This window comes from Peromyscus leucopus, chromosome 4, assembly GCF_004664715.2.
Source record: "Peromyscus leucopus breed LL Stock chromosome 4, UCI_PerLeu_2.1, whole genome shotgun sequence".
Lineage (NCBI taxonomy): Eukaryota > Metazoa > Chordata > Mammalia > Rodentia > Cricetidae > Peromyscus > Peromyscus leucopus.
The window spans coordinates 66,428,466-66,442,820 of NC_051066.1; the positions used below are offsets into that span (position 1 = coordinate 66,428,466).

Genomic DNA, 14,355 nt, shown 5'->3' on the forward strand with positions numbered 1-14,355 from the left:
TATAAGGTTTTAAGAATCAAATACAATTCTACATTCGAAGTAACTAGCTAGTAACACATAGTCACAGCAAATAATAAATGTTAGTTATTTTTAGTGTGCTTGGGTAGAAACCTAGTTAGCCTCTGAGGTTATAAAAATGTATTCCACCAGTTATTTCTTAAAGAGAGAGATGGGTATCCACACTATTGTCAATTGCCAAAGGAGGCCTTGACAGTGAGACACAGAGATACTCAATATTCAGAATGGTCTTGTCTGCACTGAGCCTTAGGGGAGTGAATTCTGTCATGTGAATCAGTAATGATTGCAACTACACCAAAGGGTAGATTTAAGGTAAAAAGAGATGGATGGGAAGTAGACTCAAAGAAGTATCTTCAGAAAGGATAAGGGTCTGAATACTGATAGAGAAGGGACCACAATTCTCTGTTCTTATGATTCAAGACTTTCACTGACCTGAAAGACTTCTACTTAACAGATCAAATATTTAGTAGGCTTCCTATTTCACTTGTGGGAAAACCATGATTCATGTAGGTCTCTGGTGAATGTCATAAACCTCCACAGACTCAGTTTTTTTTTTGTTTGTTTGTTTGTTTTGTTTTGTTTTTCGAGACAGGGTTTCTCTGTGTAGCTTTGCGCCTTTCCTGGATCTCACTCTGTAGACCAGGCTGGCCTCGAACTCACAGAGATCCGCCTGGCTCTGCCTCCCGAGTGCTGGGATTAAAGGCATGCGCCACCACCGCCTGGCTTAGATTTAGTTTTCTGACTGTAGTTGTGGTGTTACCATATCCACATCTATCACGCCTCTGTTGAGTGTCTCCATTTGGCCCCTGCCACCCTAGGATCCATTTTTATTTTTGAGCTTTTCAAATGAGTCACTGTATCGCCACTGTAATGTCTGAGAAGCTCTTCAGTGAGGCTGGGGCTTTTGAAAATCGATGTATTTCTCACCAGACTGATGAAAGGTATGGCTTTTCAACTTTGCTAGTGTAAGGAGGGTTTTAAAGTTTTATTTTATGTGTGTTTCACCTGCCTGTAGATATGTGCACCACATGTATACTTGGTGCCAGAGTGGGGCAACAGGGCCCCCAGAAACTTGGAGTTACAGACAGTTGTGAGCCACTACGTGGGTACTGGAAACTGAACCTGGAAGGTCCTCTGGAAGGTCAGCCAATGCTCTTAACCACTGAGGCAATCTCTCCAGCCCCGGGTTGTTGTTTCTGTTTTGAAACAGGCTATGTATGTAGCCATGGCTGTACTGGAACTCAGAGGTCTGCCTGCCTCTGCCTCCCAAGTGCTTTGACATCCAGTCTATTAATCTGTATCTTTAATACCCATTCCCAGATTTCTGCTTGTACAATTATTTTACTAGTTTATTGTTATTATTATCTTTAAGACAAAATCTCTGCTGGGCAGTGATCTTTGATCCCAGCACTAGAGAGGCAGAGCCAGGTGGAGCTCTGTGAGTTCGAGGCCAGCCTGGGTGCATCTGTGCAAGATCCAGGACAGGCACCAAAATTACACAGAGAAACCCTGTCTCGAAAACCGAAAAAAAAAAAAAAAGACAGTATCTCACTCTGTAAGTGGAGGTTGATCTGGTATGATGCATACCTGGCTGGACTCACTTTTAGTCATCCTCCTGCCTCAGTCTCCACTGAGATAATAGGCATGAACCATAACTAGTTCTGCTAGTATTATCAGAACACTCCAGGAGCCCTTCTGTAGTACAGTGCGCCACGTTACAGACTACATTTATACCTCACCTTATAGGCCTGCTGTTATAGGTCTAGAAGCAACCAGGGATGGCAGGCGTGAGTCCTGGAGAAAACCAGCATTATCTTGCTGTCTCTGAGGACATCCATGGCTCAGGATGTCACCTGCCTCTAGGGATGGGGAGGTCATTTCTGCAGGCAAACAAGACCCAGAATTTAAAGAGCTCTACGTCCCCAGTCTCCTCAAGGTTTATTCCTCTAGCCACAAGCAGAGGATTTGGAAGCAGGGCAGAAAGGAGTGTTTACGGAAGATAAGTAAAGCAGGATGCGGTGAGATTTCTGTATCCCTTACGAACAGTTTGGCCATTTTTCAAGGTCCAGTCATTTTCCCTCCTAATCACATCGTATTTGCGTTTTCAGAGTCTACAGAGGTATAAAACAGCCAGCATCGTAACTATTGTTTAATACTATACCCCCAAAGAAGCCACAATAATTAAGGGAACCTCGCAGAAGGGTGAAACGCATCTGTATCTTCCTCAATGACAAACAGCTGAAACCAGCCACAAGATGGCGGACAAAGCGCTAAAGAAAACACCCGGCTAACAGCGCATGGGCGAAACCCAATCTCCTGGAGGAAGTCGCGCAAAACTCGGGCCCTTCCGCATTGGCTCGCCGTCCCGTCATTTCCCTCTGCCATTGGCTACCGGGTCCTTCTCAAAGTCAAAACAGCCAATCGCCTTTTCCCCGCGCAAGGCCCACCCCCCTCCATGCGTGGGGCGGAGCGTCCGCCCAGGCGCCCGGGCTCCGCGCGCATGCGCAAGCGCAGCGCACCGTGCCGGTTAGCAGCGGCTCTCCTCGGGAGGCGGCGCCGTGGTCCATGAATATTGATTACGCACCGGGGCCCCGTGCGCCCGCCCCTCTGGACTGCCGACGCTCGCAGCTCGCGCTCGGGCTCGCGATGGGGAAGAAGTCCCGGGCGGTACCCGGCCGCAGGCCCATCCTGCAGCTTTCTCCACCAGGTCCTCGGAGCAGCACGCCGGGCCGGGATCCCGACCCCGACCCGGATCCCGAGGCTGACTCGACAGCGGCCACCAACCAGGCAGCCCCGGCGGCTGCGACGGCGGCGGCCGCGACGTCGCCCGCGGTGCCTGCCGCCGCTGCCCCAGAGGACTCGCCTTCGGAAGGTAAGGGCGCGCGAGGTGCCCCTGCCTTTATTTGGGACGTCCGAAACTCGAGCGCGGGGCTTGCGGCCTAGGCCTCCCAGGTGCCTCTTCCGACCCTGGGAGGAAGAGTAACCCTGGCGGGCGAGGCACGCCTCGGCTGCCTGAGACCTGGAGTCCGCGGGACAGCGGCCATGGACTCTGGGCGGCGGAAGGCCCTGCCGGGACTCATCGGAGGCGCCATTGCGGGTGCAGGGGTTCCCCCCACCCCACCCCGAGCTTGTGCAATCAATCCACCGAGGCCTGGCACCCCAGGTGACCCCCTACCATCTTGATGGTGCAGAGGGTGGAGGGCGATTTACACGTGCGAGCCTTGAAGCGGTTGAGCCTCGCCTTCTCGGCATGTCACACTTGGTTTCGGTTTTGTTGAAATTGAGATAGCCACTTTTTAGACGTGAACAAACCCTTTTTTTCTTTATGCCGCACAAAGCATCGGTACCCAGACCTGTAGGAAAGTAACAAAACCTGTGGGTTTCCCTGTAACTGTATTTGGGTTAAGGGTAACAAATTACTACGTGGGGTAGATGCCAGAAAGCTGGACCATCATGAAGTGTTAAAAAATCACGGTAATAGGAAGAACATCATGTGTGGAAACCTGCAGATTTATTTATGCATTTTAATTGTTAAGTATTACAGGTGCCATTTTCATATAATGTTCACATTATTACTGTCGATGTCACTAAATGAATGGAAAATTCTACATCAGCTTGTGTTTCATCCTCCTGATTTGGACCACTGACACTCACGGGTTTTATAGGTTGATGAAATCCAGGCCTGGAAGGTCAAATTTTGATTGCCTCTCGTGTTTTCTCTGGTCCACCGACTCATTGCCGTTTCCTTTTGTTCATTTCAAATTACAGATGAACAGGAAGTGGTGGTGGAGGTTCCCAAAGTTGTTCAGAATCCTCCCAAACCAGTCATGACTACCAGACCCACCGCCGTCAAGGCAACAGGTATAGGTTTTTTGTGGTGTTCTTTTACCTCTGTCCTAAAATATCTTTTATTAAGTTAAAATTGAGTGTGTGCCTGGATTGTCTGTTTGGATGGGTAAGTGTTGCTAATTTACTATTGCTTATAAAAACTATGTATCAGGGCTGGAGAGATAGCTCAGTGGTTAAGAGCACTGGCTGTTCTTCCAGAGGTCCTGAGTTCAATTCCCAGCAATCACATGGTGTATCACAACCATCTGGAATGAGATCTGCCGCCCTCTTCTGGTCTGCAACTGTATACAAAATAAATAAATTCAAAACAAAACAAAAAAACTATGTATCAGTGGTAGAGTATTTATTTCCCTGGCAGATGCAAGGCTCTGGGCTCACCTTACAAAAATAGATTAACAAAAATCACTTTAAAAAGGCTTTCTGAGCCGGGCGTTGGTGGCACACGCCTTTAATCCCAGCACTCGGGAGGCAGAGCCAGGCGGATCTCTGTGAGTTCGAGGCCAGCCTGGGCTACCAAGTGAGCTCCAGGAAAGGCGCAAAGCTACACAGAGAAACCCTGTCTCGAAAAACCAAAAAAAAAAAAAAGGCTTTCTGTGTGCATACAGAATAACAGAAATAAACACAAAGGTTTATTTATTTTCAGTTTACTTACTTACTGCTATACCCCAAATCCATTTGTCTGTGTGTGTGTGTGTCTGTGTCTCTGTCTGTCTGTGTGAGCACATGAAATTTGCATGCTTCCAAAGCTGCACCACATGACTTTTTTTTTTTTTTTTTAAGTCATAGTGTCTCAAGTGATCTTGAACCTTAACTCTTGAGCTAGACTTGCTGGACCAAGACCTCCTCCCCGCCCCAGTTTACCTGTCTGTACCACTCCATTTCACCCCAGCACTCTGGTTACAGATGAGCACCTCATAATTGGCCAAAACTGATCTGAATGCCAGTCCTTAAGCATTTTACAAGCTGCACCATCTCCCCACTAGTTTGTTTGTTTTGTTTTGTTTTTGTCCCTGTGGTGTTCTTGAGGGGCACCAACTATGCCTTATTTTTCATTTTTGACCCTTGATTGAGTGATTGATTTGGTCATGTTTTGTTGTTGTTTTCCAGACAGTGATTCATAGTCCAGGCTGGCCTAGAACCTCTCTCTGTATAGCTGAGACTGGCCTTTAACTATTGATAACTTCTGCCTTTACCTCCCAGAGTACTATGATTACAGGTGTGCCCCACCCCACCCCGCTCATTTAACACACTGCCTTGGTTGGTATTTGAGAAGCTGAAAATTCCTCTTGAAGTATCTCCCACTCCATACAATTTGCCAGTCCCACTCTGCTGGAATATTTGCAGCAATGGTAAACTTGGCAAACCTGAGTTCAAATCATCAGTCTACCTTTCACTCTTAAGACTTAAGGACAGTTATTGGGCTGAAACTTTCTCAGCAAAAAAATGGATCTACTGTAGTCCTAAGTTTCTTGGAGTATTAAATTTTATATATATATCTTGTTAAATTTTGTGTGTGTGAGTGTGTGAGAGAGAGAATTCAGACATACGGTTTTTCTGTTTTGGTTTGGTATTTTGTTTTTTGGGGAGGGGGGTTTTCAAGACAGGGTTTTTCTGTGTAGCTTTGCGCCTTTCCTGGATCTCATTCTGTAGTCCAGCCTGGCCTCAAACTCACAGAGATCCGCCTGGCTCTGCCTCTCCCGAGTGCTGGTATTAAAGACGTGTGCCACCACCTCCCGGAGAGATACTTTAATTTTTTGAGACAGAGCTACCATTTGTAGCTCAGACTGGCCTAGAAGTCACAAGTAGTCCATCCTTGACCCCAAAGTTCAGTCCTTCTTTAGCTTGAAAGTGCTAGAATAACAGATGTATATAACACCTACTTTGAGTAGATACTTAATCACCAAGTGTGGTTACTCTGAGAGAGTGAGGTTCAGCGATCCATGATATATTTTAGGGGAGAGTATCAAGTATGTGTAGATTGACTTTATTATCTTGAAGGATTTGGTGGGGGTAGAAACAGGGTCACATTGTGTAGTTCTGGCTGGCCTGGAACTTGCTGTGTAGTCCAGGCTGACTTTGAATCAAGTGCTATGATTAAAGACATGTGCCACCAAGCCTGACCCCTTGAGGAATATTATATAATTTATATCTGTGGTGGTTTAATGTCATTCTTTGTGGTTTGAGTATTTTTTAGTAATCTTTTACTTTTGAAAATTTCACACATGAATACATTGTGTTTACATTATTTGCACACCCCCCTCTTCCCCTATTTTTGTGTGTTATTTTTGAGACTAAGATCTTACTATACAGCCTTAGTTGTCCAAGAACTCCTTATGTAGACCAGGCTGTCCTGGAATTTGTAGAGATCAGCTGGCCCTTGCCTCCTAAGTGCTGGAATTGAAGACGTGTCTTCGTGCCTGGCTTTTATCATCATCTTGTCTCAGTTTCCTTGTGCTGAGAATACATGCTTGTGCCACTGTGCCAAGAACGGGGTGTGTGGGTGTGAGTGTGGGTGTTATTAGAATGGAATCCAGGGTCTTGTACATGCTGAGTACATATTTTTCAACTAAGCTGTAATCATAGTTCTAATTTAGTGATTATTCTGATTTTGAAATTAGGTTCCAATTTATAAATAAATAAAATATTAACTCTTTTATTAAAGAACCATGTGATTGGGCCTGGAGAGATGGCTGGGGGATTAAAAACATTGGCTGCTCTTTTGGATTTGGGTTTGATTCCCAGTACATACATAGTGTCTTACAACTGTCTGAAACTCCAGTTCTAGGGCATATGATGCCTTCTGGCTTCTGGGAGAGCAGCAGGCATGCCAAATGCCAAATATGTACATGTAGACAAAAGAACCGTGCACACAATAAAATAATAAAAAGAAATTTTTAAAAAAACAAACAAACACATTGATTTGGCTGGAGATGTCACTTAGCAAAGGCCTGAGGACCAGAGTTGGCATTCCCAGAACCTTGGTGAAAATTGGTGGGTGTAGGCCTGCCTGTAATGCCAGTGAGGAGTTGGAATCTTTAGAACAAGTTGGGTAGCCAGACTAGCTAGAACAGCCTGCTCCAGGTTTAAGAAGAGACCCCACTTCATGTGCATGTGTATCCAAATATAAATGTATGCATACCACACCTAATCAATAAAAAGAACTATATAGTCTTTCTTTAAAGTGCTATTAACTGCTATTAACTGCCCTTGTGTATTTTCTTAGATACTTCATGGAATGTATTGGTGTTGGTGTTACTAATGTTTTCCTTTTTATTTCTAGGAGGTCTGTGCTTACTTGGTGCTTATGCTGACAGTGATGATGAGGAGAGTGATGTTTCTGAAAAAACAGCACAATCCAAAGAGGCAAATGGAAACCAGTCAACTGATATTGATAGTACACTGGCCAACTTCCTCGCGGTTAGTGATGCTTTTGTTTGTATGTTTCCTTGCTTTGAAATAGTATTTTTGTTGACCTGGAACTATGTAGATCAGGCTGGTCTTGAATTTGCACCTATCTTCCTACTTCTGCCCCCAGGATTTCAGGTACAAGCACCATGCCCAGTCATTTATTGCTGTTTTTATTCTATAGGAAATAGATGCCATAACTGCACCTCAACCTGCAGCTTCTGTGGTAGTTTCTGCCCCACCTCCAACTCCACCTCGACCAGAACCAAAGGAAACAGCAACACCTGCCCTTTCTTCCACCTCATCAAATGGAACAGACTCAGCCCAGACACCAGGGTGGCATTATGATACCCAGTGTTCACTGGCAGGAGGTAAGTATGGATCCTGTTTCAAGAAGACTTCAAAGTAATCCTCATTGGTATGTAAGACATTGGCCTGCATAAATGTGAAGCCAGATGCTTTACCTTTGGAGAGTTCTGGCCTTTAAGTATAGTATTTGGAAGCTAGTAGATAGAATGATGGTCTTTACCAGTAGCCACTTGTGCCAGGTGAGTGATAAAAGCCATTGTTGAGGATTCAGAATACATTTTTTTATGTAAATAATTTATCTGTACTTTATGTGCATTGGTGTTTTGCCTGCATGTATGTCTGTGTTGATGGTGTTGGATCCCCTGGAACAGGACTTAGAGACAGTTATGAGCCGCCATGTTGGTGCTGGGAATTGAACTCAGGACCTCTGGAAGAGCAACCAGTGCTTTTAACCGCTGAACCATCTCTCCAGTCCCCAGAAGGCATTTTTTGAGTATCAGACAATTTTTACTTTTATTTATTTATTTTTTAGGATTTTATTTATTATGTATATAGTGTTCTGCCTGCATATATCCCTGCAGGTCAGAAGAGGGCACCAGATCTCATTATAGATGGTTGTGAGCCACCATGTGGTTGCTGGGAATTGAACTCAGGACCTCTGGAAGACCAGTCAGTACTCTTAACCTCTGAGCCATCTCTCCAGCACCCAGACAGTTTTTAATTCTGTGCACAAATGTGATTTTTGATTTCTGTGTGTGTGTTTCAAGATAGGGTTTCTCTGTGTAATAGCTCTAGCCATCCTGAAACTCGATCTGTAGGCTAGGCTGGTCTAAAACTCAACAGAGATCCGCCTGCCTCTGCCTCCCGAGTGCTGGGATTAAAAGTGGGCACCACCACACCCTGCTGTGAATACATTTTTTTATTGAAAAAATAATTCTTTTGGTGTGGAGTTGTTTACAGGGAACATTTAGTAATATCTAAAGATACATTTGGAGTATGGCAATGTAGAGGGGTTTTTCTTTAGTGGTATATGCTAGAGATGTTGTTAAAACTCTCCAACACAGATTTGAAAACCCTGTGTAAGTTGTTATGGTTTAACAGCTGGCTTAGGATAGAAGTCAGTAATATAATATATACTTGAAATATGTTTTGTTTTCTTATAGTTGGAATTGAGATGGGAGATTGGCAAGAAGTTTGGGATGAGAACACGGGTTGCTATTATTATTGGAACACACAAACAAATGAAGTGACTTGGGAGTTACCGCAGTATCTTGCCACACAGGTGCAGGGATTACAGCATTACCAGCCCAGGTAAGACTAGACCTGATGAAGAAATTATGTAGGAGAAAATAGCTGCTGTGGGTATTTACCTTTTGTTTGTCTTTACACTCCCTTCTCAGTTCTGTAACAGGTACTGAAGCTGGTTTTGTGGTAAATACAGATATATATACAAAGGAGAAAACAATTTCTGTTTCCAGTAATAAAAGTGGACCAGTCATAGCCAAAAGAGAAGTTAAAAAGGTTGGTATTATAACTTACTGCATTTGCTAATTTTCTAATCTAAGAACTTGATAAGATAGTATTTCACAGCACAAGTGTTCTTAGTTTACCTGATCTGTTTGTGTGTTAGACAAGATTTAGAAGTTACCAATCACCACTTTAGTAATTCAGAGTTTTAGTGCCATGGAAACTACTTAAGCCATCTAGAGGGACATGGGAGCAGTTGTCATGTACATTATACTGATAAATTGTCTTGTGCTGTTTGTGCTTTTTGAGAAGCTGGCTCTGGAATTGGGTTCTTGCCCCATTTCAGACCAGTGTGTATGTATCATGTCCTTTAAAATCTACATGTTCTGTGGCAGGCTGGTCCCCTAATTGTAACAGTGAAAAGGGCAAACAGCAAGCAGCTAAGGGTATTAAAAACGTCCTTAAGAACAACTAGGAGGTAACCCATTTGATTTTGTTTTTGTCTTTTCGAGACAAGAGTTTCTCTGTGCAGCCCTGGTAGTTCTTCTAACTCGTTCTGTAGACCAGGCTGGCCTCAAACTCAGAGATCTGCCTGTCTCTACCTCTGAGTGCTGGGATTAATGGCATGCACCTTCACTGCCTGACAATAGCCCATTTCAAGCAGAGGTTTACACCTTTATTTAAAAAAAAAAAGCCTGGATGGGAACAAGAGGTTGGAAATTCAGCCATGGAGAGAAGGCTCAGTTGGGAACTCCAGCTGAAGTTTCCCCATTAGTTTCTGCTAGATCAGTGGTTCTCAGCCTCTGGGTCGCATATCACATATCCAGTACATCAGATATTAACATTTGAATTCATAACAGTAGCAAAATTACAGTTAATGAAGTAGCAACGAAAATAATTGTCTGGTTGGGGGTCACCACACCATGAACTGTATTAAAGGGTTGCAGCATCAGGGAGGTTGAGAACCACTGTGCTAGATGGTTGTAAACTCCTCCTGCCTCTCTGCCATGATTAAAGGTATGCACTACCATATCCAGCTTGTCAGACTTTTTGGGAAGTGCCTTTATCCATTGAAACCTCTTGCAGGCCTTCATATAATAGACTTGCATTTAAACTTTCATTATTTATTTATTTGAGATAGGATCTCACTATGTAGACCAGGCTAATGTCAATACTTATGATCATATTAGACATCACATGTTAAACTGTATCCCTAACCCCCAAAGTTACAAACTTCAAAGATAGCCTTTGCTATATACCAAATTTGAGTCCAACCTAGGTTAACGTGAGACACACACACCCCCAATTTTTTTTGTTTTGTTTTTGTAATCTGTACATTTCTAAAAAGGTTAAGTATTCCAATAGATGGAATAAGTTTGTTTTGTTTTTGTTTTGAGACAGGGTTTCAATGCAGCCCTGGCTATTCTGGAATTCACTCTGTAGACCAGACTAGCCTTGAACTTGAAATATGCCTGCCTCTGCCTCCTCTAAGTTCCCTTTTAAACATGAGCTTTTTTTTTCAATCTTACAGAAGAGGAAGGTAAAGATTACCTAGTCGTGTGTTGACAATCTGATGTCATGTCTGCCTCTGCTTCTTACTAGCTTCCTTTTGATATCCAGAGGATAATAGATTGTAGTTCAACCACTGCCTTCCTAAAGTAGTGTTTCCTTTTTGTATGTGCAGTGGTATAACGTGCTGTTATGTTTTGTGAATATCCAGTAATTAAGAAGCTTAATAGAAAGAATTGACTATTCCAAGGGACTGTGGTGGAAGGTGTGACTCGATGCTCTTGTTCTTGCAGGAAGTGAATGAAGGGATCCAGGCTCTGTCCAACAGTGAGGAGGAAAGGAAAGGGGTGGCGGCAGCACTGCTCGCTCCCTTACTGCCCGAGGGAGTGAAAGAGGAGGAAGAGAGATGGAGAAGGAAAGTCATTTGTAAAGAAGCAGATCCAGGGACAGAGGTTAAGGAAACAAGCATGGCAGCAGAAGAAACGGAGACGGCCATAAAGGCACCGGAAGTCACACTGGACAGCCTGGAAGACCCCTGTCAGGAGGATCTCTGCAGTGTTGTTCAGTCTGGAGAAAGTGAGGAGGAGGAAGAGCAGGACACCCTCGAGCTGGAGCTAGCTTTGGAAAGGAAAAAAGTAAGTTTTGACTACTTTTTAATTAGTTGCCTTTCTCTTTGCCATGACAGTGTTGAACATAAATGCCTTGAAGAAAGAAGGATGTGTTTTGGATCACAGTTGAGGGGACAGACCGTCCCAGTGGAGGAGGTGTGGCAGTGACCATGGCTGTTCTTGGATTGTGGATGTCCACAGTCAGGAAGTGAGGATGAGTGCTGGTGCTCGGCCGGTTACTTTTCCCGTGTTTTTAGTCATTCTAGGACGGACACACACACACACACACACACACCAGCTCATGGCAGGATGCTGCCCACATTAAAAATGGGTCTTCCCTTAGTAAAAATTCTCAAAACCCCCCTTACTGACTTACCCAGAGATGAGTCTCCTAGGTTATTGCAGAGCCTGTCAAGTGGACCGTGGGGATTAACTATCACAGATTTAAGGGACATTACCTCCCCTTACTGTTGTACTCGGGGTGTTAGGCTGAACTTTAAAGATTCACTTTTTAAATATATAAGGATTTTGTGCACATTTATGGGGCCTAGTGTCTGCAGAGGTCAGGAGGGTCAGGTCCCAGGAAGTACAATTACAGATGATAGTGAACTGCCATGAAGGTGCTGGGTAAATCCAGGTCCTCTTAAAGAGCAGCAGGTACTCAGAACTACTGAACTCTCTCTCCAGTTCCCTAAGCTTTTTCTAAGCTAATGAATTACAGAGTTGTTTTTGTTTCTGGTGATGCTTTTGGTAGTTATTGACCAATAAATAGATCTTGTGAGATAATGGAAGAATTAAGTTGACCTTAGAATCTCCTGTGTCTGTCTTTATTAGGGGTAGAAGTGGTGTGGCTTCAAACTTGTGTTTCTCCTGCCTTAGTGTCCTGAGTACTGGGATTATAGGCGTGTTCCACCACATCTGCTTCTATATTCCTTTTTAAAAGATTTTGTCATTTTTTCCCCCTTTTTGGAGGTAGTCATCTGCTGCTCTCTTAAAAAGTCCAGTAAGATGTAGGATCTTTTTTTTTTTTAATTTTTTAAAATTTATAAGTGTTCTATCTGCATGTACAACTTTATGCCAGAAGAGGGCATCAGATTCCACTATAGATAGTTATGAGCTAGCATGAGGTTGCTGGAAATTGAACTCAAGACCTCTAGAAGAGCAGCATCTCTCCAGCCCCAAAGCAGGATCTTTTTTTTTTTTTTCAAGACTCACTCTGTAGACCAGGCTGGCCTCGAATTCACAGAGATCCACCTGGCTCTGCCTCCTGAGTGCTGGGATTAAAGGCATGTGCCCACTGCCTAGCCCAAAGCAGGATCTTAACATGAGTCAGTAACCTGAAGCTTTCCCTGTTTGAATCCATAGGGGACCAGCTAATAAAACTATTCCACTATGTGTGTGCATGTCAGAAGGTTTGTATGTTTGTGACTGTATAGAACCTACCCACCCCTATTCATTTTTTGTTTGTTTTTGGTTTTTTCCTGAGACAGGGTTTCTCTGTGTAGCTTTTGGTGCCTGTCCTGTATCTCCCTCTGTAGACCAGGCTAGCCTTGAACTCACAGAGATCCGTATGTCTCTGCCTCCCCCGTGCTGGGATTAAAGGCGAGTGCCACCACCGCCCGGCAGTCCATTCACAATTTGTTACTGCAATTGTGAATGAACATTTGTTTATTCCTTTTTCAGTCTTTTGAGACAGGGTTTCTCTGTGTAGCTCTGGCTGGCCTGGAACTCACAGAGATCCACCTGCCTCTGCCTCCCGAGTGCTGGGATTAAAGGTATGCGCCACCACTGCCCATCTTTTTTGTTATTTTATCATCATGTTTCCCCCTCCTCTCCCCAAAGCTGAGGACCAAACCCAGGACCCTGTGAATGAACATTTATTAATAGCAGAAGAATACTGAGCATAATATTAAGCTGTGAAGGAAAGTGGTTAAAAATGCTGCTGCTTCTCAAGAGTTTTAAATTCCAAGAACACTCATGGCGTCTTTCTTGGTACTACAGTACTTACTGTTGATAAGTAATTAATGTCGTGCTAACTTTATTAACACATTCTTTGTAGGCAGAGTTACGAGCCTTGGAAGAAGGAGATGGTAGTGTGTCAGGGTCTAGTCCACGTTCTGATATCAGCCAGCCAGCATCTCAGGATGGAATGCGTAGACTTATGTCTAAAAGAGGAAAATGGAAGATGTTTGTTCGAGCTACCAGTCCAGAATCCACCAGCCGAAGTTCTAGTAAAACTGGACGAGAGACTCCAGAAAATGGAGAAACTGGTAATTTATGCTTCCCATCAACGAATTCCTTCCCCACCCCTCTCTCTTGTGCTAGGAATTGAAGCAGGCAAGGAAGCCTCAGTACCACTGACCTTAGAGAACAGTAAACAGAAACAGTTGAACTGGGTAATAAGCCTTCTTGTTCTTCTTACACAATAGCAGGGAGATGCGCTTTTATTATTTGGGAAATTCTGGAAATGTAGCTTACTTCCACATGTCTTGGGTTTTTTGTTTTACTTGTAGAGATGCAAGAATTTGAGAGGTTGACATCGGTTGGGTCCTATATTTGTTATAGAATAGGGATTACTACTGTTTTCAGTAGCAGGAAATAAGATTGTCCTGCCTTTTCTTTGTTTCTTTTTTTCTCTTTTATTATGTATGTGTGAAATGCGTGGGGGGCGTGCACATGTGCCATGGTGTGTTTGTGTAGATGAGAAGACAACTTTGAGGAGTCGCTTTTCTCCTACCTTTACATGGGCTCTTAAGGATGGAATGCAGGTCATCTGGCTTGCACAGTAAGCTCCTTTACCCACTGAGCCACACTGGCCCCTGTTTCATTACTTGCGGCAAAATTGTCCTGACTTGTGTATAAGACCTAGGAATGCTCCTTTGCTTACTGCTTCTCGGTGAACAGCAAAGGTCTACTTCTAGCAAGCCCAGTCTGCCTCTTGGTTCTATTCTCTGTAAAAGTTACCCTCTTTATAATGGGTAGGTAGACAAGTTAATTTTGTTGTAAGACCCAAGTTGTCTTCATTCTCGGTATGGTAGAAAAGGCCTTATTTCAATTCCCAGTTCATCAGAAAACTCCAAATAAATCTAATGTTTTAATTTACATTTTACCCTAATTTTGTGTTGGAAAATTAGGAGTAAGATTTGAGCACCAAACCTTTCTTCAATATACTTACCAGAAGACACTGCGC

At 43.7% G+C, this 14,355-nt stretch overlaps 1 protein-coding gene across 1 annotated transcript in view; it reads left to right on the plus strand.

Annotated features, from left to right (window-relative positions):
- Window positions 1–2,542: 2,542 nt before the first annotated feature.
- Window positions 2,543–14,355, plus strand: part of Fnbp4 (formin binding protein 4) — a 30,074-nt gene continuing 18,261 nt past the window's right edge. The window contains exons 1-8 of the mRNA XM_028859400.2: window positions 2,543–2,890; window positions 3,787–3,879; window positions 7,148–7,284; window positions 7,457–7,643; window positions 8,745–8,892; window positions 8,982–9,102; window positions 10,851–11,192; window positions 13,225–13,435. Of these exons, the coding sequence (XP_028715233.1) occupies window positions 2,584–2,890; window positions 3,787–3,879; window positions 7,148–7,284; window positions 7,457–7,643; window positions 8,745–8,892; window positions 8,982–9,102; window positions 10,851–11,192; window positions 13,225–13,435 (1,546 nt within the window). The 5' untranslated portion in view covers window positions 2,543–2,583. The remainder of the gene's footprint in view (window positions 2,891–3,786; window positions 3,880–7,147; window positions 7,285–7,456; window positions 7,644–8,744; window positions 8,893–8,981; window positions 9,103–10,850; window positions 11,193–13,224; window positions 13,436–14,355) is intronic.